General features: G+C 42.4%; 1 protein-coding gene across 1 annotated transcript in view; it reads left to right on the top strand.

The window, feature by feature from the left end:
- The window catches only part of mctp1a (multiple C2 domains, transmembrane 1a), a 135869-nt gene that overhangs the window by 77250 nt on the left and 31412 nt on the right, over positions 1-27207 (top strand). Inside the window, exons 10-16 of the mRNA XM_069682324.1 lie at positions 3533-3626; positions 8389-8491; positions 9337-9439; positions 10019-10120; positions 10645-10719; positions 12971-13090; positions 20555-20671. Of these exons, the coding sequence (XP_069538425.1) occupies positions 3533-3626; positions 8389-8491; positions 9337-9439; positions 10019-10120; positions 10645-10719; positions 12971-13090; positions 20555-20671 (714 nt within the window). The remainder of the gene's footprint in view (positions 1-3532; positions 3627-8388; positions 8492-9336; positions 9440-10018; positions 10121-10644; positions 10720-12970; positions 13091-20554; positions 20672-27207) is intronic.

Raw genomic sequence — 27207 nt, 5'->3', positions numbered from 1 at the left:
AATTTGGGTTTGTCCAGCATTGTCCCGGTATCAAACTGGGTGTCCTGAGTCCTGCTGAAAATCTGTAGAACATTACATTTTTTAAAGATATCTTGACAATTGAAATAATATTTATGTTCCTTTCTCCTACCTTAGTGAAGAACTGATAACAAAAATGCTAATTGATAATGTCCTGATAATAATTCCTGTGGTGCTTGCATAAGTGCATGAATGTGTGAATGAATCGATGTGTGGTAAACGTAAGGGTCCAGGTTTGGAGGTCAGCCTTGTGCAACACTAAAATTAACCTTTTTCATAGTTTACTTTATCGTATAATTTTTTTTTTCCTTAAAGGGGACATATTTTAGCTATGCATTCAATTTTGTATTATTTTAATGTGTTTTTGAATCACGTTGGTAAAGTTAGTTTTATTTTAAAAATTGTATACGTATTTTAATTTACTTATTATTCGGAGCCTCTCCTTCCTCCTGGAGCGAACAAGCTGTTTTGCCATTCCTTAGCCACGATTGGCTGACAGTATTTGGAGTGACTGCCTAGCCCCAACGTGGAATCGCACATGTGGGGGAGCGGCCGCACGACACTGTCACTCCAAAGTTATTAAAAACATGGCTGCTCTAGAATCGGTTACTCAGCCTTATATATATGAGCCAGAATCACCAGGAGGTATCAGAATGGTAAGTTGAAATCGAGTATGAAAACAACTTGACTACAAGCTGGTGCAAGAAGGCAGCCCGAGGTGAATGACGGTGAATGACGATGAATGACGATTGGTCGATTTCAGCCAGTGCAACTGTTCTGAACGGCCCATTTCAGAGGCGACCTTTTGAAAAATGTAATTCTGGAAAAACACGGAATTATGCAGTTTTCACTTCCATTTAAACATCCATTTAAAATAGTAATAATAATAATAACTTTATTTATATAGCACCTTTAAAAACAAGAGTTTACTAAGTGCTTTGACAACGAAGCAAAGCAAAAAAAGATATGGACCCTTTAAGAAGAATTATTTTTATAAAAGAAGCCAAACTTCAAATAGAAAACAAAATAGAATAGAAATAGAAAACAAAAATAGAAACACAAGCAGCCGTACAAAAACTTAAACTTGCATAAACCAAATACTGTCAAGTTGGCCCAACTTTGATTTAGATAAAGAGCTGTCTAATAAAATATAAACAAACAAGATTAAAACTGACCAATGAAATGCAGGCTAGAGTGGTGAAAAATCTCATAAAATAGTAAGTACACAAGCTAATGAGTCTGATCAGACATTAAATACCAGTGTTACAGTTGTTAATACTGGTAGCTACAGATGCATTTCACTCAGCACTAATAAAGTAAAGACATTCGATTCCCAGCTTGGTTATCAGCATCATGGCCTGACTACTATAGAAAACTAACACAGTAACTAGTCGGCGTTTAGTTTGCCCTTGCCTCTTCCTCTGTTTCCTCACCCCTCCCTTCATGCCCTCACCCCTCCTCTTGCCCGCCCCCCCCAATAATCACAACAAGCAGCTGTATCTTCAGAGAAATCGTGCCCTAAAATTGAGAGTTGTCCCCTCTCTCCTTCTCTTTCTCTTTCTCTCTCTCCCTCCCTCTCTTTCTTTCGCACTCTCTCCCCTCTCATCTCCTTTAGAGAGCTTTTGGACAATGATATCGCTGGAAACAGGCAGAGTCTGACAGAGTTGGTAATAATGAATTAAGTCTGTAGCCTGGCCCTGACTCTGAAATTTAAATTATAATTACTCCTGTGGGGATGGAAGGGGTTATTGCCAGAGAGAGAGAAATAAATTGAAGTGAAGTGCATTTTCACTCTGCTTTTAAGACATGCCGACATGCTACTCAATTTGGCCTCAGTGTAGGTTTTTCCATGCATGTGTTTATACCTGAGTACTTGGATGTGAACAAAAGCATGAGTTTATGATGGTGTGTGTGTGCGTGTCTTTCAGTGTGCGCCTGTGCTTCGTGGAGCAGCCGCTGATGTCCACAGGTCTCCCTTTATTCTGCACATTTACTGCCTAGTTTTTTACACAGTCATCATTTATTCTCCTGGTTATTAAAACACTATATACACAGTGTCTCCCTCCCCATTTCAGACAATCAAATATCCCCATAGCTCCTCTTAAACATGTATGTAAATTGACTTTTATATTCTGTGCGAACACGCAAGAAATAGAAGAATATTGTTTTGCAGTTGTGTGTGTTTATCGGTTTAGCTGTTGTGTAAACTGGATTGTGTGTGTGGAGGTCAATGTGTGTGTGTGCGTTTGCCTCTTAACTATGATATCACTGCCAGTCACGCTTCACTGGACATGTCTGCTCACCACAATATCTCTATTATTTTATTATCAGACTCTCCCTCTCTTTCCCCTCGTCCCTCTTTAAAGCAACAAACACGAGTGCAGACAGTAAACGATGAGCCCCGTGCAGACACTTTAATATCAATAAGATGCAAATCATGTGGTGATGTCTTGCAAATTTTTCCTTCATATTCTTTATATATATATTTTGTTATATTTGAACATTAAAGTTGTAAGACTCATTTCACTTCATACTGCATATATTTCACTTATTATTTCTTCTTCTGCTGATACAAGTGCTGCTATTCACACACCCTCTTAACACCTCTCTTTTATTACAAATCCCATTGTGAGGAAGTAATTCATAGAGTGACTAAAAAAACAACCAGCCAGTGTTTTCAATTACATGACCCACTCGACAGTGTGCACCAGGCAGCGAATCAGCACTTAAAAAAACGGACAATTCATCCAATAATGTACATGAGAATGATTTAAAACTGCATTCAAACTTTAGCATTTTGTTCATAAGAAAGAAATCCCATAAAGAAACATTTCTATTAACAGAACACAATGTGAAACACTACTTTGCAGCAGGAAACTTTTTCCTCTTACTGAGGGACTATCTTTCAGAGAAAAGCAACAATAGCCCGCATTGTAGTTGCAAAAGTTTATAGTTTATAAGACCTTCAGTGGGCCTTCTAATTGTACTTATGGAATAGATGTATTATATGTAGTATATTCTTAGTATTATAAAGAGTATGGTCTTATGTTTAAAGTGTCATAAGAAAACGTATTCTGATGTGGTGCTATAAATAAAAAAATGATTATGTTTAATACTTTCATACTCTTTGATCTAATTGTTCTTAAAATGTCATGATGTCTTTGTTCTACTTTGCCTGTGTAATGTTATTATTTGCTGTAACGTTTTATAAAACATATCTGCTTGGCTCATCAGCTTCACCAAAATCAGTTCCATTTTTTATCTGAAAAAGTACAAAGTTCGGAAACATTTCAAACAGGCAAGCGCAGCTATTAAGTGAAATTAAATTTGGCCATTTGTCCTCTGTTAGACTCGCCTATAAATGCCAACTCTACATTTTCAAATAAGGACTTTTAAAGGACATATTCTACCCTTTCCTCTCTTAATGAAATGTCAGGCTATTGACCTGACTTTCTCTTTAATGCTAATCTGCCGTCCTCTTTGACCTTTCACCCCTGTTCCTGTGATGTTTCAGAGCGTGTGGAGATCGTTCCACAACCTGAAAGATGTCGGCGTGGTGCAGGTGAAGGTCATCAGGGCTGAGGGACTGATGGCAGCAGATGTCACAGGTAAGATGATGACCTTAAGTCCAAACGCCAGGACTGTAACCCGCAGCTCTTAAATACATACTCAGCTCATATGCTCATACACTAAAAAATAATCGGACAAATAGGTCTTATTTCTTTCGCAGCTTTACCTCCAGAGTAAGCACATCTGATCGGTAGCTCCACTATTACAAGAGCATTTTTTGCTTTAAATAACTTAAGCTACAGTTTTGCACTGAACATTTTCTGTGGCGCTTTTTCCTCCACCAGCAATCCTCCTATAAATCTTACCAAAGATAAAGTCGGGTGTAATTTTGGTGTAAGGGATGATGCTCTGCGAGAATCCTCAGAGAGAGATAAAGTCTACTTTGTGCAGGACGCTAAATTTGTCTCTGCATTTTTCGAAAAGATGCAGGGTGCTCATTTGAATAATAGAGAAAAAGTACATATTTGAACCAACAAATCTCTCCCCCCTCCTCCTCCCGCTCTTTCTCTGCTTGCTCTCTCTGAATCCTCCATTCTCCATTAATTCTTACTTTTAATTAGGTCTACAGTGGACAGGCCTAGTTTTTCACTCTGTATTATCTAGTTGAGAGAGAAGGAAATGTGTGTGTCTCTGTCGGCCTCTCTGTGTGTGTGTGAGAGAGTGTCTAGAGTTTTTCCCCATTTGAAACAGTCCCATTAGCAAATACAGAGTGGAGCCGGTTGATTTGGGTTATTGCGTGGAGCGACCGGAGCAGCCGGAGTGCAGGGCTAATGGCTCTCTGGCTCTTGTATTTCACTCGGAGCAGAAATTTGCTCTGTGACCTCGTTGTAGAGCTCATCATTCAGTCTGAGCTTCTAAGAGTAAAACTGTGGGAATATAATGTCTATTGGCTGTTTGTTTTTTTTCCTTTAACTTCGTCTCTGCAGGATTGACGTGGTTAAAGAGAACATGTTCGATTTAGGAGCGGTGTCCTAATAGCCCGTGGGCTATTTGGAATTAGTGTTAAGGGTTTGACATGTCTTATGGTGACAGGCAGGGCGAATGCTTATGCAGAATCTACTCAGACTGAATACAAAACAATTGGAAAACTGACAACAAATCTGCATAATTAGACTAATCGTCGAATTTTATACCATCTTGCAGTCATTTGTGACACGATGGTACGGTACAGTTTCAAATCTGAATGAAAAATATATATATATATTTTTAATTTAAGTTTAAAACATTTAAAGTACTTGGAAAATAGTCTTTTACAAGTGTATATGTTTATGTTTCAAATTGAAAACTTGGATTTTACATACTAAAAAACAGACTGCAGGTGAACAATTTTGCATGGGACAAATACATACAAATTACTAAAAGTAACATCAACCAAAAAAAGGAATTTTTCACACATAACTATTTTGTCAGAGCCAAAAAGATCTCAAATATAGACAGTCCAATTTGTAACCTTATTCAAAATTATATGTAGGTGCAAGCACAAAGGACATATGCTTCTTTTGTCCCCCAGAACAGCCACAACAGTCAGCCGATGCAGCCCCTCAAAGCTACATACAGTAGTGATAAAGTGATCCAGGTAACAGGCAGGTGGTTGTGCCTAGATAGAGTATTCCTGTTTTGAGTCTAGCTCTGTGTATGTGTGTGCTTCTGTGTGTGCTTCTGTGTGTGCGTGTGTGCGTGTGTGTGTGTGTGTGTGTCGCTGGCAGAAACAATAGCTCTGTAAGAGCCACATAAGAGCCCTCACCACATGAACACCCTATTTTAACAGCCCGGACCAAGAGAGGGTCAGGAGCAAGGTGAGAGAGAAACAGACGGACAGACAAACAGACACAGAGATAGGGGAGGGAGAGAGAGAGGGGAGGTCAGAGAGAGAGAGAGAGAGAGAGAAAGAGTTCACCATCTCTCTCCCATTCACGCTGCCTGTCTGCTCTCCTGTCTCTCCCCTCCTCCTCCTCCTCCTCCTCCTCCTCTCCCTCTCTCCTCTCTGGCCATCTCTCTCTCTCTAATTGAAGTGTTTTTGTGGAGTAGCTCCTCTCCAGCCCGAGTAGGATAACTGAAAATAGTCTCTAAAACCAACAATCCCTTTTGTCTGCCAGCTCTTGTCCCTCTGAGTGGATGCTATACTGTAAGAACATTTCAATAGTGACACACACACACACACACACCTCTCACAGCAACGCCACAGCGAGTGTAGACTTCTTTCTTCTTCACTGAATATCAAAACAAAACCTGTCAGTTAAATGTAGATTTTCCATCACTTGACACTTGGAGGTCTACTGTATATAATCTTGTCGAGCCTATTAAAAGTGATGAAGAGGTGGAAAATGAATGCAACAGAAATGTGATTGATTTACATTTTAAAGTCTGATTCATAATTAATTGTGATTATACAGGACCAGGAGTGCGTGCGTTCCCTCTCTAACCTCAAACTCCTCGCTAACTCTAAGCTTCCTGCGAGGCAATTACAGCGTGCTCCCTCCTCTCTGTGCTGTATTCATCCTCCACACTTATCTCAGGGCGCCCTGAAATGAGTTTGAGCCCGCTCCTCGCTGCAAACCATCTTCCAGCGCCGCGGAGACGGGACCCAGAGGGGGGAGGAGCTTTGCTCGGACATTACCTGGATGATCTCTGAGTGGCGCTCAAACCTGAGCGTGTAATTGGTTAAGACAGCCGCCTCTGGTGCTGGCGGCCAATAAGGTGAAAGTTCATCACCAATGACAACTGGCTCTCTGCGGCAACACAGCCTGCCATGTCATTAAAAACAGAATATTAGAGAGAAAATGGGGGAGGGTCGGGGTTGTGCAGAAATAATTTCCATCTCTTAATTTGGGTGATTGCATTTAAATTTAATCAGACCTGGTTTGTGGCGACAACATTATAATCGCTTATGCTATGGAAGCTCTGGAATGATTAAGGAGGATTTCAAATATTTACTAGTGTAAAAATATGACAAAATGTATTTGTTACAATTTTTACTACATTTTGTGAGTGCATACATCATAGGATTTCTATGTTGATATGAAACATTGTATATGAGCTATGCAAACAATTCTTATGGCTAACAAAGCTGCACTGAGACGTAGGCTCTTTGGTCCATTGTCTTTGTCTATTTTAATGTATCTTGTTTCTATCGTAGGAGTCGTAGCCGTCAATATCCACTTCAAACGCTCCGCGTCGATAGAGCGCCACAAACAGATATGAAAGGCAACACCTACGGCTCGGCATTGATCACGGTGACATTTACTTTGCACACCCACTAAATGTCCTGCCCTTGTCACAACATTTGAAGAAAATCACACCAATCAATGGCACTCACACACACACACGCTTCCCAAGACGGAAGCACACGAGCACACACACAAAGTGGCAGGGGGGGTTTTGAACTCAATCCCAACTTTATTGAGTCTTATTATGCAACATTGCAGCCTTACTAATATTTCAATACCGTCAGTGTTTCCATGGGAATTAGTTTGGGACATATTTTTTTAAACTTCCTGACCCAGCCTTTTCATGTGATAAGCTTGAACAAACAGCGCAGCGGCTCCCAGCAGTTTTAATAAAAAATAATGATCAAAGCCAGCATTAAGAGTTTTGTTGTTTTTACTTCATTCTGCGGCAGAAGAAGGGAGGTGGGCTGGCAGGCATGGGGAGCTGGTCTCACTCCTCTCTGTGTACAAAGCAAACTGAAATTTGAGATGTTAGTAAACAAATAGAGAATATATAGGACACTACTGGGTTTGATTATTATAGTACAGTATGTTATTCTCAGGAGGTGATGATATGTTTACTTCTCTCTGCAGTCTCTCTCTGCCCAGTTACGTAACTGTAGTAAATTGTGAATTGAAAGTTTTGTTCGAATGAATTAGCATGAATGAATATGATTTATAGTCAACCATAAATCATGTATGTTTAGGGTCTTTAAAGTTCTCACATGGTGTAATAAAGTTTTATCTTTTGGCTGCAACAGGCCACTCAAATAATTCTGTATTTGATGCTTTAAAATGATTTATTCTGCAGGATAAATCAACATTTTTATATATGTTGTCTGCTTATTATTAATATAAAATGTCTCTCTGTTTTATATTTATAATCGCTGCTAGCAGGGATTTTCCAATAACAAACACAAGAGTTAAATTGTTGTTGTTTACTTACACTACTGTTCATAGAACATAGCAAAAAGGATGAAAAGTGTTTTTCCATCATTCATCATCATTAAAATCTCATGATGTTTTTCCTTCCACTCATATTTTGCGGATGTCGTCTCACGCTCGCTAATCACGGACCGGCTATGTTTCTCACACCCCTGCTCGGCCGTCTTTATCTACTACTCTGAACTTCTCTGACCTTCACAGCCACATCGCCCTCCTTTTTCTCAGCCACATCCTTTCTCTAAGTCTTCCCTCTCTTGTCACCCTCGCACCCCCTCCTCGTGACTGCCCAGGGCACAGCCGTCCTGGAGCTTATCTTCTGGTTGTCCATGTTCCCGGGGTGTTGATAGAAACGGCTTGCAGCTGTTCCACTGTTGTTTTATGATATATAACTTATTGGGGCTAAAAATGAAATAAGTATATTATTATATTTATGATAAGCTCAAGGAATTAGAGCTGTCATTAGGTATAAGCGGAGGACGCTGTGTACTGTCCGTCTTAATAATAGGAGTGATTGAAGGTAGACAAAAGCTGTCAGAAATACTTAAAATTCTCGCTCCACTGTAGCTCGACCTTAAGCCAACAAAAGTTTTCTATCCACTGTATTTATGTCCTTTTGGATGGTATGTTTCTTTCTTTGTGTGCTTGTCAGGTAAGAGTGACCCTTTCTGTGTGGTGGAGCTGAGTAACGATCGGCTGCAGACGCACACCGTCTACAAAAACCTCAACCCAGAGTGGAACAAGGTCTTCACTTTGTGAGTGGCTTTTATTCTACACACAGCTTACATTCACTGCAGTGAGGGAAGTAAGAAAAAGCAATCTATGTTTGAATTACTGTCAGATTCAGTGTGTTTTAAATTACAGACAAGAAATATAATTGCAGATTTTTTATTGAAAACATTGAATGTAATTCTGCAACCACCTGAGCATTGAAAAATATGTATATATATATCAGTTTATAGTGTGGAATGTTTTTTTCATAAATATCATTTTAATACAGCTGCTTATTTAATATTATTTTAAAGTCTGTTCCTAAAGATAATCAAGCAATAAATGTGCATAAGACAATTTCTTCCTTATCCACAAAGAATATATATTTTATAATCTATCGTTATTCATACAGCACTACTAATACTTCTGTGAAGGTAAATGTTAATGTAGCTCTAACTCAACATGATATCTTCTATATTGTGCAATTTCATTCCACTTGTGAATTCCCAGCGATGGGACGATGAGTTAATTTAGTCATTCTTTGAGTGCACATCTTTCTCATAGCCTCCTTTCTATACATAACATCAGCAATCTTCTCGCTAGCCTAGTTTTCAAAGGATGACACGTTTGAGCTCCGCACTTTAGTTCTACTTAGCTCAGACTGTAAAGTAGTGCAACATCACATAAAGCATGTTAATGGTGATTTTCAAACCTTTATGTCAATGTAATTGAAGGTATTTAAGTAACATTTGCCTCACTCGGCATGTCAGATTTTAAACTGCTTTCAATGTTTGTTTAATATTGTGGACGATGTGATAGCTTTGACTGTGTTTCAGTTTGTCGCCTGTTTCAGTTCCTTTTATGTCATTGATTTTGTCTTTGTGTCCAGTAACGTCAAGGACATCCACTCGGTACTCGAGGTCACCGTTTATGACGAGGACCGAGACAGGAGTGCAGACTTCCTGGGAAAAGTGGCTATCCCTATACTAAATGTGAGTCAAAGGCAGATTTCTGTGTGTGTCTCTTGTCCTTTGGGGATAATAGAAAGAACATAGAGGAACGGAAAGAATGAAAACACACAGCGGAAGATATAAAAAGCAGAGGTTATTTTTGCAACTACGCAGATGAGACTGTTATTATTTCACAAAGAGAAAGCAATGACAGGAAGGAGGAAAAAATGGAAGAGAGGCTGAGAAAAAAGAGGAGATTGATAGGTGAGAAGAAAGAAAGTGAGGGGATGAGAGATGATATGAAAATGGCACTGATTGAAAGATTGAACGCTGCGATTTAAAGAAAAGAGAGAGCGACGGATATACGTCTGAAAAAATATAGATAGAAAGAAGTGTGAGCGTAGTATATCCGTGCTCTGCTGTACAGTGTGATTCCCCAGGATAGTTAATTTCTGTTTGACAGAGCCGAGCTGCACTGGGTAATGAACAGGTACTTGTCAGAGTTGCCACAGTTGTTTTGGGTTCCCTGTCAGCGCCAGCAGCTGGGGTTCAAAGGTGGCCCGGGGAGCCGATTCAGCCGGGTATTGCCAGACAGACGCCTGTCATGTCCCTCTCCCACAGATCCAAAATGGAGAACGCAAAGCCTACGCCTTGAAAAGCAAGGAGCTGACAGGGCCAACAAAAGGGGTCATCTTTCTCGAAATAGACGTGATTTTTAATGCTGTAAGTCTTTCTTTTGCTTTTTTGATTCTCCTCCCCGATTTTTTTTTTATTTTGCCCCCCACCCCCCATTATCCTCTCTCTCTCTCTCTCTCTCCATCCCTCTCTTGTTCTCTCCAGCATCCCCCCCTCTACGCTGCTGTTGTCTTTATTCTGTTTGTCCCCCCCTCCCTCGCTTCCATCTCATCCCTCGTCCCTTGTCCCTCGTCCTCGTTTTGGCTTTAATTATCGAAGACTCCCTCTCAACAGCCTTTGTTCGCCTATTCACCATCGCTGTGTGTGTCCTATAGCGGCCATCTTACAGCTCTCTCTCCCGCTCTCTCTAGCCTCTGACATGGGGCACGCTCTATGCATGTGCTACATTACTACGCACTGTGTACTACGCACAACCTTCAAAATATCCAAATGCTCACTAATGAATGAAATCATTTCTATCGCTTTATTTGTCTGCATTATTTTAAACATTAGTCATGTCACTCTCACCGTCTGCAGTGTTTGAAGCTGTGTGTGCTCTCTCCGTCCTCCAGGTGAAGGCTGGTCTCAGGACCTTGATTCCCATTGAGCAGAAGTATATCGAGGAGGAGCCTAGAGTGTCCAAACAGGTACATCAGCAGCCAACACTTATCTTCCCTCACTCCGCCTCATTTTTATCTGTGTCCAAGAATGTACTCCCCATTCTGCTAAACTGTCTAAAGCAAAACCAACAAGCCTGCAGAGTGGCATCTTGTAAACCACAACAACTGTGCGCGCAAGATACAACAGGATGATTGAAAGAAAAACGGCATTTTGTTTCTTTTTTTTTCCTCTCCCTCCCTCCTCTCTCCCTTCTCTCATCTCTCCCCCCCTCACATCCACTCTGAGTTGTGAATAGAAATGTCAAGCTGTCAGCTCTGGGGTGCATAAGTAGATTGGCCATCCTTATAGTTGGCCCTCTTTGCCACTGCTGCTTTGCACTTCATTGTCACGCCGCTCAGTGTGGCGGCACCACAAAGGGCTGAATAGTAGGGGCTGGCCCGCATCAGACATGTCATATGAGTGACCGTTTGGGCTCAACAGTCAATGCTGCTCCATGCACAGCCGAGCACAGCCCAATGCTCACACCAGCTCCCATCCCGCCCTTTTGTCAGCCCTCCATCCTCTTCCTATTCCCTTCTTTCCGCACTCTTTCTGCCTTCTCTGTCTCGGCCCAGTCTAAACTTTCATCCCAAGTGCAGATTCCTTTTTCATCTCCATTTCACCTCTGACTCATAGAGATGACCCATGTCAGCGTCTCGCAATGATGATGTCACCGGCTGCTTTGGAGGGTTTGCCCCGTGAGGGCTCTTTTGTGTGGTAGCAGCTCCCCTGCTGTTGCTTGCTGCTTAGTGTGCAGACACACACACAGAAAAGACAAAAACACATAAGCTGCCTGCCAAACAAAACCATTTAATTGTAATTATGACATTTGACTGAATAAATGACTTCACCACGTTTCTAAGTGGTTTTAAGGAATAACTAAAGGCACTCTTTGAAATAATTCACGGAAAATGAAATATTCTTATCCACTCAGTTATGGCAATAATGAGCCCAGAAGAGTACAGCATGTACATCAAGTGCGTGCGCCGAGGAACGTGGAAATGGATGATTCACAGTCTTGTTGTCCTCGGGGTCTGTGTGTCCCCAGCAGGACACCATACAGTCATCCTCAGTTTGGCAACAAAAAGCTTCACATAATTATACATAGAGAAGGAGGAATCCTCCTCTCATCTAGCATCAAAGCAGCCGAGGAACCCCTAACAACATGCAAATCAATCCGGAAACACACATGCTTACAGTACAGACAATAGACTGTACTGTAGTGCTACAAACACCCACAGTTTACACACATTCAAACACACACACACAATTTTCCAAAGAGTAGAATAATGGCCTAGAATTTTTCTGAACAGCGATCTGCAGAGACAGTGTGTCCTTTGGGAGCACTTTCTCCAAGTGGTGACCTGATTGGGTGGTTTGCGTTCAGCACTGCTGTTATGCTATTCCCTGAATGGTTGGCAACCCAGAGGGAGGACAGCAGTTTGCCAGCTCCCTCTCATATCTGGCCGAATGCACGGAGAACCCTCAGGGAGGAGAATCCAGGGACTGTGCTGGAAATTGTTATTATTGTACTTAACTTTATCACTGGGAGAGTAGACTTAAAGAAACAGTGTGAGTCAGCTTGTCAAACTTTAAGTGGCCGTTTGTCCTTTACGCTGATCCACATCCATATATAGCTATCTAAAGAGGGAAAACATGGTGTCCTCGGTGATGTAATGTTGTAATATTGAAGCCAAAGTGAGGTCAGGCCTGCAAATCTCTAGTTGTTAAACTTAATGCTCTAGTTAACTTTCCAAAGTGACGGCAGGATGAGAAACTGTAGGGTTTAAACCTAACATATGAGGCTTACTGACAGTATGTCATGTTGATAAGGTGCTAATTATATGTTACATATTTGTTGACACAAATGTGATGAATTCAGACCTTTTTTGAAGGAGGTTGTCTGTCATATATGTGCCTATGTTTTTAGACCAATTATTTTCTCCGGTTTACTTTGTCTTTTAATGAAACCTTCCAAACATTAACATGTGCAGCTAATGTGGAAACTCTGATGTGTTTGTGTTATTCTCACCTAGCTGTCAAACTAAGTCTCATTAGTTATCCACATGTTCACAGTAAAGTGTGAAAACCTGTTGTTTTATAGTATCTCTATGTACCATATCACAATGTAGTGTTAATCATGCATATAACATCATCTTTTTTTTTTCCCGACAGCCTGTCTCTGACCATATGTCTTCACCTGTTTTAACTGTTGTCAATTGTTTTGTCTCCTTTTAGCTGCTGTTGCGCAACTTTAACAGAGTTAGGCGCTGCATCATGTTCCTGATCAACACAGGCTGCTACATCAACAGCTGCTTTGAATGGGAATCACCTCAGAGGAGCATCTGTGCTTTCGTGGTACGTAGAGGTGCCTTGATTGTTGCAGATCACACCTGCACATACACTAGACATGCAGAAGTGAAACAGGAGCTCCTTTATATGTTTTAAAGCTATTAATTGGACGAACTCCACTCACATTGATAGGTCAATACTAATCTAAATATACTGACCGACAATCATCATTAATTTAAGAGGTTAAACTTTCTCTGTCTGTTAACATGTGGTAGGTATAGCAGAGAACATGTCCATTGAGGCTGTAAAAGTATGGATCCTTCAGAAGTAACAGCACACTCTAACATGAGAGACTGTTGATGTCTCAAGTATAGTTAAGTACATTACCACACTGTAGCCCACACAACGGACTGGTTCGATGCAATCCTTTCTCTGGCTTTGTATTGAATGTGTTTTATACATGACAGGTGTGTGTAATACTTATTTTCCGTAATGCAGCAGCTCAAACACTATTTTAAATAAGACCCTGAAACACACAAAGAAAACACAACTACAATGTGTTTTAGTGTGTCAAGCTTCTCAAGCAGGCACTGAAAATGGAAGCTGTTTTTCTCTTCTCCCATCAGCCCCCTCTTCATCCTCTCTCTCTCTCTTTCTCCGCCCTGTCTCTCTCCATCCTGTCATCTGTGTCTGGTATTAAAAGGTGAAGTGTAATTGGACAGCAGAGCTATCAGTAAGAGACATTCTCCTGCTGGGCGGTGAGTGGCTGCACAGAGGTTCCTACCCTGAAGATGACAGAGCAGGCATTTAATCCTGTCTGGTTTAGTGTCCTGACTTAAGTAGCTACAGGACAGGTGGACCCGCCCCGCCCCGGCCCTTTACTGAGGGGGCACAGCAGCAGACATTAGACATTAGCAGCATTTGGCTGTCTGACACCAGTTTCATCTCTGCAGAGGCTGTATGAGTGTCTGTGTTTGTACAACAGGTCACAGTGTCATCACAAGACACGGTTCAGAAGAGACATAGTATTGATCAGTTAACATTTTCCCGCTGTGTGTGTGCGCTTGCGAGCGTGCTCTCACGTGCGAGCCTGGCGCACGTGTGAGGGTTTGCGTTTCCTCTCATGTGAGGCTGAACTTCGTCCCTTTGTCGTTTAGAAATAAATGAAAATGTCAGACAAAAAAAAATGTCAAGGAATTCAACAGAAAACAAGGTCACTTCAGAATTGTCAATCTACATGGTTAATAGAGAGAGGGGAGGACGCAGCCTTGGATAGCACAGCCTCCATGTCAGCACACACGTGCGCCTTGCCTTGTATAGCTCTTCACCCTTTTTGGAAACACAGCGTATAGTACATCCATTTCTTTAGTAACAGTGCCGCCTATTCATATTCTCACTGTACTCACTTAAATTCAAAGACGATAAAGGACGTATCTAGGCCAAGGACGTAGCGTTTCATAGTTTATAGAAAGTCTGAAATTTAGGTGTCATTGTCTCCCCCCCTCGCTCTTTTGGGAGTCTGTTATCGTAGGAGTATGCACTTAGCTAAAAGCATCAGAGTATTTAGGGCCTCTGCTCTACACAGGTACTCCCTCCCTCCCTTCCATTTCTTCATCCCTCTCTCATTTCTCCCTCACTTTGAGAGGCCTCTTAATCACTTCGCTCATCTCTTTAAGTGGGTTTTTATGGGGGGCCATCTGGCCAAGGTGGTGCGTTCATGAAGGTGTACGGCTGTGTGTGATTATGGGCATGTGTGTCTGTTCACATGTGCACGTGTGTTTCTGTCTGGCTGTCTTTCTAGACAGATGTTACACTTAACTTTCCAACACGGCTGTAACTACAGAGGTGGAGTTGTGGGCAATTCAACCTCTAAACTTACAAAACGTGTGCACTTCTTAACTGCTAAGTAAGCCTGAAGGCGGAATTTAAGTGTGCTCGCATATTTGTTGGATTTTGTAAATGCAATTGTAAAATGAAAATGCAGTTGTCATACTGTGTCACTTCACAACTTTCCCTCCATAAAAACACTCAACATTTTCTTCATGGTCCCTTACACTCCTTCTGCCCAATTCTGCAATGCCAGCCGCGTGTACACATCGCCCATTAGTGCCAGCTGTGATTAGTGTGTATGTTGTGTGTGTTTTGTGTGCATGTGAGAGAAAGAGAGATATCACATAGTCTCACATGCAGCCTTTCTCTCTCTCACACCCACACTGCTGTCACCAACCCATCCCGACAGTGAATCAGCCACCGTGGCAGCTTTGCCTGAGGCGTTGGCACAATGGACGGGACTGGAGTTACCTCCTGTCCTGCATGATGGGTGGTGTCTGTGTGTATTTGTGTGTGTGTGTGCGTGTGGGTGGGTCTCTGTGTCTCCGTCTGCCTGTCTCGGGGTTAAGCGTCTGCTTCCTCTCTCCACACCTGCAAGCCGAGCGTCTCTCCCTTCTATCTGTCCATCCATCCCTGTTCCTCTTTATCTCTCCCTCCCCTCCTCTCCCTTTGCTTTTCCCTCCCGGAGAGAGTTGAGGCCATTGTGGGGCTGAGCGGTGTTGGGTTCTGTTCTCCTGCTGCTGCCAGCTCTCCCCACGGCCCCTGCAAGACAAGGCTGTTATTGCCCCAGGGACCGCAGGCCTCAGCAGCTCTTCCTCCAAACAAATTTGCTGTAACTTTATCTGCAATTGGGCCCTGAATTGGGAGCAAATAGAGGCAGCTTTGTGAAGCTCGGGGAAGGGCGAGGGCAGCGAGCTGGGGGTTGTTGGGGAGGCAGGGGAAATGATACCGGGCTCTTTTATGTCAGGCAAAGTAGGACTCTTATCAGGAAGAGAGCCCAGACAAGGGAGCTACTTCTAGAGGAAACTGGAGCACCTATCACCTGCTTTGCATTTAGATAAAAATTCACCCTGCTGAAATAAAAAAAAGGGAAAAAAGCAAAGACAGGTACAGAAGCAACTATTCGAGTGTGTGTGTGTGTGTGTGTTTGCACATGTCTGGCTTGCGGTTTGATACACATACACACACAGTGCAGAGACACCATAGCAGGCAGTGGTACACACCACTCCAGGTCTCTTTAAATTGCTCCTTTGACTCCTCTTCAAAGAACCTGTCTAACTTTTAAAAGTTTTAAAGTCGGGAGTTCGTCTTTGCCCACAGCAAGGGACAGCTTTGAAAGATATACTTTCACATTTTACTGCTCTCCTGATTTGCAAAATGAATGATAGTTGAAATATAGTGGCATGACTAACAGAGAATACCAAGTCAGAGTTTAATCACCAGAGATAGACTTAACAGAAAGAAACCCTTTTGTAGAAAAGTCTGTTAAACAGCATCCTTACTTCTAATAGGTACCAGTGTTCAGCTGCAGAACTTTAGCTTTAACATGGTGGATGCTTTATTTTGATTTAACATGTTATCACAAAATGACTGGCTTTGACACATTGCTTCAGTCACTCAGGCTGCTTTTTGATCGGATGAACAGCACTAATTGTGCTGTGGATCTATGTTCTGCAGGAGAACAGCAGGGGGCAGTCTAGCACCACTGAATGAAGCTCCGGTCCGGTCACAAACAGGACACAGTCTCCCTCCCTCTCTCGTTCCCTCGAACTTAACAGGACTTTCTAGTTGCTATCTGGCAACACTTAGTGCCAGCATGGAAATTGATGTAAGAGAGATAAAGGGGAACTCTGAAATCCAAACTTCAGTTTCACTCCACTGAGACAGAGCAGAGGGAAAGTTAGCCTGGTGTGTGGTTAATGTAAGCCAAAGTACTGAATATTACCCTCCCACGGTGCCGCGGCTCCGAGCCGCAAGGACGCGGGGTGTGTTTTGAAACAAATAATGCAAGATACAACTCTCAACATGCCGCGCTGAGTGCTTGAATAAATCATTTTGACTTGTCTGTTTTGTTAACATTTTTAATATCTTCCCGTGTGCAGGGGATTTCTTAATATTAAGAGAAAGCATCTTATATCATAACTTTAATTAATTCAAACTTCAGAGACGTGTCAAAATAATTTAGTTTGCTGATTTTGTGTATTTATATTTTAGCCAAAATGTAACAAATGATGCTGCCGTGGTTTCACTTTGTTCATGCTTCTGATTGTCTATTTTAATTATACATCTCATTTAAATTTCAGCTTGTGCTTAGAAGTGAAGTTTGCCCAGTTCAAATGTTGCCTTCAACTACATTTGAAATTATTTAGCAGATTTGACAGTGGAAAATATTTTTTCACTTTGTTTTTGACAAGTGAAGAGATTTGTTCCTAGAAATGTTGGTTATTTAAACTTGTTGAAGCTCAAATCATTTTTAAAGGAAATGAGGAGTTTTATGACTAAAAAATGCTGGGTAAAAGTAAAATCCTGCCGGTAAAGGAAAATAAAATGTCCACCACAGAAGAAATAAACTAAACTAACAAGAACCATTTAATTAATTCATGCTAATAATTCTAATTAATAATTACAAAACGTATAATATTGCACACAATTGCAGTATGAGTGGGAAAAAGAGGGTACGTCTCTCATTTTGTGTTTGTAACAAAGAGAAGTTATTTACATGCTCTCTATACCAATTTGCATATATGTACAGCATTAATATTTTCTGTGTTTAATTCTAATATAATTAATATTTTTACATCACCACACTGGTATGACTTCAGCAGTATTAATCAGAGTAAGAGTGGGGCATTGTCAGCGTCTCTCTGTGCGTCCATGTTCAGATATTCACCACGAACCGTCACCGTGTCTCTGACCACACAGAGTCCTCCACAAATGATTCCCATAGACTACATCTGGAGCTTCATTTAGCAGCTTCCCTTCTTTTTCCCTTTTGATCCTGCATGTTTTCATCGTTCTTTTTTTTCCACCCGCCTTTCTCTGGTCACTGACATCCACAGCAGGCTCCTTCCCACTCCCTCTTCCCCAGGCGAGGAGCCTGCTATCTGGTGTAGCACGCAATGGGGGGTGGCTGTGATCGCCCAGTCCTGGTGGAAAGGTCCGTGCACTGCAGGGCCCCTATTACCCAGCCGGGGGGCACGGAGACGGGGCAGGGCTGGCCACTGCTGAGCCTGGGTGTCCGGTTCCTCCAGCTGCCAGTCAAAACTTCGCCCTCAGCTACTATAACCAAACGGAGGAGGGATGAAGGGGGACGACAGGTTAAACAACCTCAGGCAGAGGGAGAAGAAAGCATGATTTAGGAATGAAAGCATAAAAGAGGGTTTTAAGGTTTCATATAAACATCAGGATAGAGAGGAGCATTTAATTTATCTATTCTGTGACAACGATACCATGAGCGATTAGAGCACCAGACACTTAATATATATACACAGTACAATATATGCCTGCTGTATTTATAGAGGAGTATTTCAAAGGAGCGCAGTGTGTGTCTGATGAAGATGTTTGTAAGTGTGCAGTTATTTATAGCTTCTACCAGAATAGGTTTAAAACAACTGAGCTCCTTTGTTTGTTTGACTCGAGTCATGTTTCTGCACCTCTATTCCACGTTGTTCACTTGCCGATTTTTACAATGTTTATTAATGTTAGAGATCATTAAGATTTGTGAATAATAATCATTTGTAGGAAGATGCATAATTTTAGACTTTTGTAAAGAAAACGTGCGTGTGAAGTCGCGCTGTTGTTTTCGTCTTTGCTCTTACTGCCGTCCTAACAGCTTCTCATGATGTATGAAGGGAAATAGTTGTGTTGCTTATTAGTATACAAATATGAATTATTGAATAGTTTCTTTCCAGCTCTCCCACACAGCTGTATCATTGAAAGAGTCTTTGTACATGAGAAAGTGAAGTTGAGCCTGAGAGAGGCTGAGAAAGACTTCGATCCTTTTGGGACGTTTGTTTGTTGCACCAAGGCCACTCAGGTTTATTTGAAAAAGACATTTTGCTGTGAGCGCTATGCAAATGCACTGGACATTTCTAATGTTTAATTTATGCCTCTTTTTTTTTGCTTTGTATACTCAGTGTCTGTTAGTTAATTTTACATGAACTTATAGTTCAACTCAAAAGTTTTGGATATGTTCTTTTCAAACTTTTCAACAAGAGACGGGAAAGTTGAGAAAATATAATTGTCTAATTGTGTTAGTATTGTAACGTGTTGTATTAAGATGCATGCGCTTGTGTGTGTGCGTGAAAGGAGAAACGAAACACCACCGGCACATTGCGCGAGTGCGTGTGTGCAGATTAGTGTCCGACTGGCTCCACTACAGTAAGAGCAGACCTGCATTACACAGTGTTGAGGGGCTGTTGAACCTCATATTCACATTAACCTCAGACTGTAAACACAATGAAGAGCTTGATTTTCATTCTTCCCTCCCTCTCCCTGCAGAAATAGAACAATTTGATCGTTGATTATGAAGCTTTCTCTCTGTTGTTCGTGTTGTTCAGCCAAACAGGAAAGCTTATAATTGATGCAGATACAAATAAATCTGCTTTATTCCGTAATAGTCTCAATTTCAACAGCCTGAATCATTTCCCATCAAAACTGATTGTTAATTAATTTCACATTTTATTTGCTCATATTTGAAATAATAGATTTATTGTGCTTGAATTTGATAAATATGTTTTGCTACAATAGAGTTAGTATTAGTTGCGTAGTTTTCGTTTTCAGCTTTGTTATAATTGCTGCTGCTGTCTAACTAATCATAAAACTCTATACTCTGAAACATCAAATTATTAGGCAACATACATTTTATTCTGATGTCTTTGTTTCTGACTTTACTCCCACTAAACTTTTTCAAAGAGTTGAACCAATGCTTTCCTACGATTGACACAAACCACTATAATACACCAAGCCTCCATCATTAGCAATTTCACTTTCCCACATACATTTCCCCCAAACGCCGCAGTAATCTCTTGTCAGAGGCTAAAGAGCCCCTGCCAAAACCAGAACCCAGGGTTTAACTAAAGGTTAATTTTCAGACGGTACTTTTCTTGTCTGGTGATGAGAGGGGAGGTATAGAGGTTATGCTTTTGGCAGATGGGTGCAGAGGAGGTTAGAGATGGGGCATAAGAGCCTTTTGGGGTAGGAGAGAGGGTATTGGGGCTTGGAGTGACAGGGTTAGGGACTCGGGGTGTGGGGTGTGTGGGGTCAGATGCTGGGGTTCGGGCTTGAGTATGGAAGGGTCAGCTTTGACGTGCTGCGTCTGAAAACGGTACATGACCTCAGACTCTGGGATGATTGGCAAGGAGGAAAGAGGCTCTGACGGCTCGTACTCATCCTCTTCATCGTCGTCCTCCTCAGCTGAAGGGCCAGGGAGACACGAGGGTCAGGGTGTTGAACCTAGGCTCACCGACACCGGGCCTGTACCTTTGTTGAAGCCCCGTCTTATTTTTACGCTTTGTTCCACGCTGGTTATGATTCTGCATATGAATGTTTGCCATTTTCAATCGCACATATGGTCTGCGTACGTTCTCAGGAGTTTGCCTCATGAGGGTCAATACGAGGTCTTGAATGTATGCATTCTTAACACACACTGTTCACACGTTTTTGTTCTCACTTTTCTTTTGTCTTTTTCTCCCTCTTCAGCTTTTTGTCATCGTCGTTTGGAACTTTGAACTCTATATGATTCCTCTGGCTTTGCTGCTGCCTCTTGCGTGGAACTACATCCTCATCGCATCGGGGAAGGATACCAGGCAAGATGTGGTGAGCAACCTCGTAGCCTCATTTATTCCACTGTGAAAGCATCGCAATGCAGGGTTCACACTCTGGCATCATTGTTTCATGCATTATATTCCTTTGATACTAGACTTATAACAGAAACGTGTGCGCTGTTAAAAAGGTGATTATGATTCGTATAGATGTACAAGTGAGTAAAAAGCAACTTCTCTTTTAAACAAACAACAACAGAAGCGTAACACAAACTTATTGGAAATAAACCAGCTGATTTAATTGCAGTTGCAAACTTTCAGAAAAATTGGATTTAATTTAAAAATCTGCTGATTTTTTTTAAAATAAAAAAACCCTCATCTGCCCCTTGAGGAGCCGCATTCTCGCTGCAATCTCACATTTCTCACTCTGCCTTCTTTGAGGCAAAGAAAAGGGAGAAATAATAGGCTGTCACCTTGAGCTACGTTACGCCACTTACCTGGTAGTATATTTATTTAATTCATTTATTTTTATCTCTTCTACCAATTAAATGATGTCAAAGCAATGTCATGGAGAAACAGACATGTTTTAATCATGGCCGGGCACATTCGCAGAGTAGAGAGTGAAAACGAGAGAGAGAGACGGACTATGGAGTGAGCGTGAACAATGAAGTGATTAATTTTAATAAGTGCCTTTTTCCAAGACTCAGTTGGAAATAACCAGTTAACAGACTCAGATTTTCCTGCAGTCTCTCGCCTTCTATAAGTGTATATTTATCTCTTCATAAGTATTCTTTGGGTTAGATTGGATTCGGAAGAAATAATAAATTCAGTCATTATAATGCACTAAATGCCCTTTCTGTGTGCGATTTCTATGTTTCAAATATATATGAAACTAGATCTAAACAGTCTGTATCTTACAGCAGAAATGTATATAAGTCTTCTATCTGCTTCTCTTTTAAACCATGTTTTTAGATTTTAAAAAGTGACAATAAAATCTGCAAAAGACCCCTCCTATAAGACTGATATAAGTTACTTAGTTCAGTCAAGAATTAAAGTTTTGGTTCCCAGTCAAAAAGAAGCCCCTAATTTGTGAATGACAGATTCAGAGTAAATTCATCCTCACCTGTAGATGGCGACATTGCTTGACAAAAAAACTCCCACATGCCTTAAGACAAAACCCGGCGTGATGATTTGTCCCCCCACCTGCTGCTCGTATTTATCCAGTCCTAATGATATTCTTTTCCCATGCACTTCCTAATTAAAATGAAGCAACATATTCTCATAATGTGCCACTCACTTCACATATGAGTAAGTACATGTAACTCCTACTTCATGCAGAATTGCTTTTCTCTCCTCTCTGAAAGGGGCCATTGTGTCTCAAGTGCCTCAGGAATTGATTGGAACATTAAGAAATGTTGATACTGTTGATACTCGTGTGGCAAGAGCCTTTTAGTACGACAACACTACAGAGTTGTCCTTTACTTGGAGACGAGAGGAGATGTGGACACTTGATAATGTAGTGGAGTTGGATCTTGTAGTTGTACACTTTAATTTATAAATTAAATCTACCTCCATATTTAGTAATCTGCATATTTGTGACTCAGTTTAACAAAGATTTCTTCTGATTTAAGCTGCACCTTTTAAACTCCTTTTCAGGGACTATAACAAACTGTGTATTTGTGTTTATTTTCAGTTTAGTGTAATTTCTTTTAGCTCATGCTGAGGCTCGTCTTTTGGATTTTTTTTTGCCCGGTTACAGTCCAATCTGAAGGTTGCTTCACTCGCACCATGCTCAGACTGTGGCTTGAGGGTGTGAATTCAAAGGACTTGTCTGTTTGGGACGCCGGGCTGAATAGATCACCAAGGCCAGGTTTTTTTCTTAGCCGTGAAAGTGCTGCTGCAAAGTTTCATACGTGATCCTCTTTCATTAAATGTCTCCGCTCTCTGATATGAATAAAATCAGCAGCGGATTTAAGAGAGCGTGTTGTGTATTTGAAACCGTTAGAAAGTCCTGATGTGTTTTGATATCAGTGTCAGTGCTATATGATAGAAAAGTCGATCCGTGCTGGTAGTGAGGGAAGCAAATCCGCAGTGTGAGAGAATGTGATGGCAGTATATGATGTATAAGTGAATGCGCAGCTGTGTGCATCATGCATGAATCCTGTATATCGTGTGTGTAATGATGGCGGTGTTCTGCTGGCTGATGTAGTCTGCTCTGTTCTCTTTTATCCAAAGGTTATGATTCAGGAAGTGTCTCATGCACACACACACACACACATTTGCATGTGTGAGTCACTCAGACTCTGTGTTTGCACGATGCATCTGTGTGTGTGGGAAAATATGCTGTGTGCAAATGAAGATAAAAGTTATCTGTGTGTCTGCATGATAAATATGTGTGAGTATGCATACACAGGCATATGCGCGACTGTGTGTGCCGACATTCTTTGCAACAATATATCCCATGAAAGTGGGATTAATTGTCAAAGATTAGCACCATTAATGCTCCTTTTCTTGCCGCTCTGACAGTACGGAGCAGCACGGACGACACACAGAAGATTCTCTGACAATCATCGCCTCTCTTGTCTCTGCGTTGCAATCTCACTGCCTCAGGACTGGTGAATGTGATGAACCCGCTCTCCTTACTCCATTACCCTCTCTGTCTCTTTCAGTCGTTATATTACTATCACAAGTAAAACTGGATTTAATCCATTAAAAGTAAAGTGCAGTAGTTTATGCATTCACTGCTTTCCGGCACTTGTGTTTGCAAATGTGGTACACATGCACACTCTAGCACTCATATTCAGTCACAAGTATCCCCCGAGTCCTGTCCCTGTTTGTTTTCAGAGACAGAGTTTCCCAATCTGCGGCGGTGCAGGGGGGAAGTGGGTACAGCGAGAGCATCCAGTATCTCCGTTCTTCACTTCCTCTCCAGGTCCCCCGGATTCCTCTTCCGAGTCTTTATCAAGCTGAAGTCATGGCCGACTCACTGTTCCCCTCTCGCACTTGGCAGAGAACTGAAAGAATAGAAAAGAAAACAAGGGAAAAAGGCTTTCTAATTACTTTAAACAACACACCAAATTAAAGCATTGTGCTGAGCGGAGCAAGGGTCAGCATCCGGAGCGCTGCGGTTTTCCAGAAGTCTGGGGTGAGGGTAATGCCAAAGGAATCTCTGCTGAACTCACTCTGAAGGGTGAGCGACGGAGGGAGAGAAAGCGGAGAGAGAGAAAACAAAAAAGTGCACTCTTGAGTACAGACTTCCTAATGAAATGAAGGGCCTCGCTTCATGCGGATGGGTTCAATGTGAGGACCCTTCTCTGATTCTACACCACAACCACAGTCAACAGCCCTGTCTATGGCGAATAAACAAACACAGTGTTCTCTACACGCTGTAATGCACCACTCAGGGTCACTGAGTATTGTGTGGTTACACGCTGCTTTGCAAACAGATCTCGGATCAGAGCTCCTTACCCTCGCCCCAACCTTGACCAGTACCTGCTAAGCAGTCGGAGCGTCCTCAGAACAGCGATTAAAGGAGGCGATGCACCAGCAAGGTCGCCGACCTCCTCTCTTATCATGTAGCACTCTGACCTGCGAACCCTGACTCTTCAACACTGTTAGCTGACCTGTGTGTCATGCTGAAACATGCTCACTGGAACAAACAAACAAAGAAGAGGACCTTTTACTCATCGGAATTCATGCAGAGGGCAGATCTGCTTTAACATTGACATTCAAGGCTGATAATGTACCATTATGGAAGGCCCATCCCGTCTCTCCTTCTTTCTTTGTGTGGAGTCTCTTACTGTTGGGAGGTGGCTGAGCGCTTTAATGACATGACCCTCTCCTCTCCATCTCTATCTTGTTTTGAAACCTGGAAAAGTTTGTGGCTTAGATCCATCCCCAGCTTGCTGCAAAGGAAGCTGCCGGTAGGCTGGGCTCGGTCAACCAGAGGACATGCAGCTCTGCCGGTTGAGAAAGAGGCTGCGAGGCGTGTGCGTCTATTCTGTTCATGTGTGTGCCTGCCTGCAGGAGTGTATATGATGGGCGTTGAGATTAAGGAGGAGGGAGACATCCCAGTAGACATCCTTCCTTGCTGTTCTGTTGGCCCAGAAAGGCTCCGACCAGATGTTATGAAGGTGTTAATTTTAGTGCAGGCTGACGTAGAGGGCGCGTACGGAACACGGTGATGTCTCTTTCCACAGGATGACGGGCAATTAGGCCTCCTGACACTGGAGAACCATCCTCTTTATCCCATGCTTCAGACCATTACATAGATTCAGCCACCAAGCCATTACAGAAGAGAAGACCTTAATAGCTTGAAGATACCTCACACTTACAGACGTTCCTCCAACTGCGAGATAGAGCTGAATAATTCCAACCCGCTGTACATTCTGTTAGATAAGATTTCCATCAAAACAAATAGAGTTTAATCTCCTTGATAGAGCTCAGTCATCCTTTAAAATCCAATAATTGACTGAGGTTTCTACTAATATCCTCAATTTGTTTTGTGTGAATCCATGTTGTTCTACTTTTAGTAGTTTAATCTTTACTTTCCTGACTGTGAAGCACTCAGTGTGACAACAGTATAATGTTCATTAATGTAAAAATAATCGGGTTTATCTGCAAGACGGTAATAATGTTGGATTTTATTGGAACACTGGATCATTTGTGGAACGAGACTTCTTTGCCATTTTTTTATGTATTCTATTTTTTCCGCGATTTTTGCATCTCAAAAAGCCTTTCCTGCGTCTCTAAACACACCGTGCCTTGACATCTGCCCTCATTAAGAGCCACGCACAACACAGGTAGAGACGAGTAAATATTAGGAAAGCTGCGAGGAAAAGAGGAAACGCTGCCTATTATACCTCAACTCCTGCAGAAAGTCACACCTCCACTTTTTCCCCTTAAAACCGCAACTCTGGAAAGAACAGGAGAAAAAGAAAAAGGAGATGGAGTGGGAGCAGGAGACAGGAAAAGACAGAGAGGCATTCAGAGAGACGGAGGCAGACGAAAACAGCGGTGGATGGCAGGCACTCCTCAGTGCGGAGTCAGACATGGCAGTTGGTGACAGGTGACAAAATCAAAAGGTCATGTCACTTTTAACTGGGAGCGCCTGTGCCCCACTGATTTCCCCCGTGCCGCCCCGGCATCACCGCGCTCATCTCTGCTCCTCTCTGCTCCTCTCTGCTCCTCTCGCTGCCTCTCTGTCTCTGCTAAACTGGCAGATAGGATGGCAGGCTGGCAGGCAGAAAGACAGGCGACGGGCAGAGTTTGAAGCGGGACGGGAGCATCGGGAGCATCAGGAATGGCACCGCAGAATCCCCCTTTTCATCATGTTGTCTCTCTTTCTCCTCCTTTCCCCCCCATTTGTCTAACTCCCCTTCATCACGCTGAACCTTTGTAAGTGTCTGTGCTCTTTGCTAACAGCGTCGGCAGCGCAGGGTGTCTGCCTCAGTGCTTGTTGTTGTTGTTGTTTTGTCTATACAGTACACCAGCTGTAGTTGTTTGCAGTTTTTCAGTTTAAACCTTGAGCTTCAGCCAACAGAGTGTGTTTGTGTGCAATTGATTGCACATCAAGTGTGTACAAGCTTTAGCCCTCCTTTCCACAACTGAGGCTGAAAAACAATAAGTGAGGACAGTATCATCTGTTGGAGAAACACAAACATCTTATCCCTGAGTTTACTGTATTTACAGACTATCTCTAGACAATGTGAAATTGTGATTTCCTCTGGATAGCTGACAGATCTCTGACTAAACATACGTGCTGGGTTGTCAGCAAATAGGCAATGAGAAATGCTAACATTACTGTTCTACAACTCAATCTTCTCCAGTGCGCAGATTTGGTGTTGCTTTCATGAATATGGAGCCGCCCTTATCACCCCCATCCGCCGCCTCCAGCTCCGGTAGCACCCCGGCCTCACCCCTCTCTAGCCCCCTGCTGGGTGAGCCCTGGCTGGGGCAGTGCAGATGGAAGGGCCCCCCTCTGAGGGCCACGGCTCTGACAGCTTGTGAAGGGCCCGCGTGGGTCAGCCAGGCTCAGCCAGCAGCCCTTATCAGACGCGCAGCCCTCCCCCAGTCTGTGGAAACTGTGGTGTAGGCAATATGCACACGCACACAAACACACGCACACACACATAAACTCACGGACAGTGCATACCAAGTAGGGCCTTGAGATCCCCCAGCCAGCCAGTCGGCCAAACCTCAGCAGCTGGAGAGGTTAAAACCCCCTCACGTATCAAAGAGGAAGAGCAGCAGGAGGATGGAGGGAGGGAGGGAGAGAGGAACGGGAGAAAAAAGGAGGAGAAAGTATATCTTCATGTTCGCCGGGATGTCTGCCTCGGCGTCAATTCCCCCTGCGGCTGTCATTGGGAAGGTTAGGCGGGGAGATAGTGGAACTCAGCCCGGCCAGGAGAGAGAGGGGCGAGTGTAGAGGTATTTCAGAGGAGGGGTGAAAATGATGTGGCTACTACTTCAGGTAGTACACTTTTACTTTCCCTCCATGAAGTGTGTGTGTGTGTGTGTGTGTGTACTTGTTTCATTGATCCAGACAGGCCCTGTTCTTTTAAACCTCCATGAAAGTAACATCTAACAAGT

The sequence above is a fragment of the Semicossyphus pulcher genome, unplaced genomic scaffold (assembly GCF_022749685.1).
Source record: "Semicossyphus pulcher isolate SPU_LCO1_2020_fin unplaced genomic scaffold, fSemPul1.0.p SCAF_6, whole genome shotgun sequence".
Lineage (NCBI taxonomy): Eukaryota > Metazoa > Chordata > Actinopteri > Labriformes > Labridae > Semicossyphus > Semicossyphus pulcher.
The sequence above is the reverse complement of the archived record's forward strand: the minus strand, read 5'-3'. Positions and strand labels throughout refer to the sequence as shown.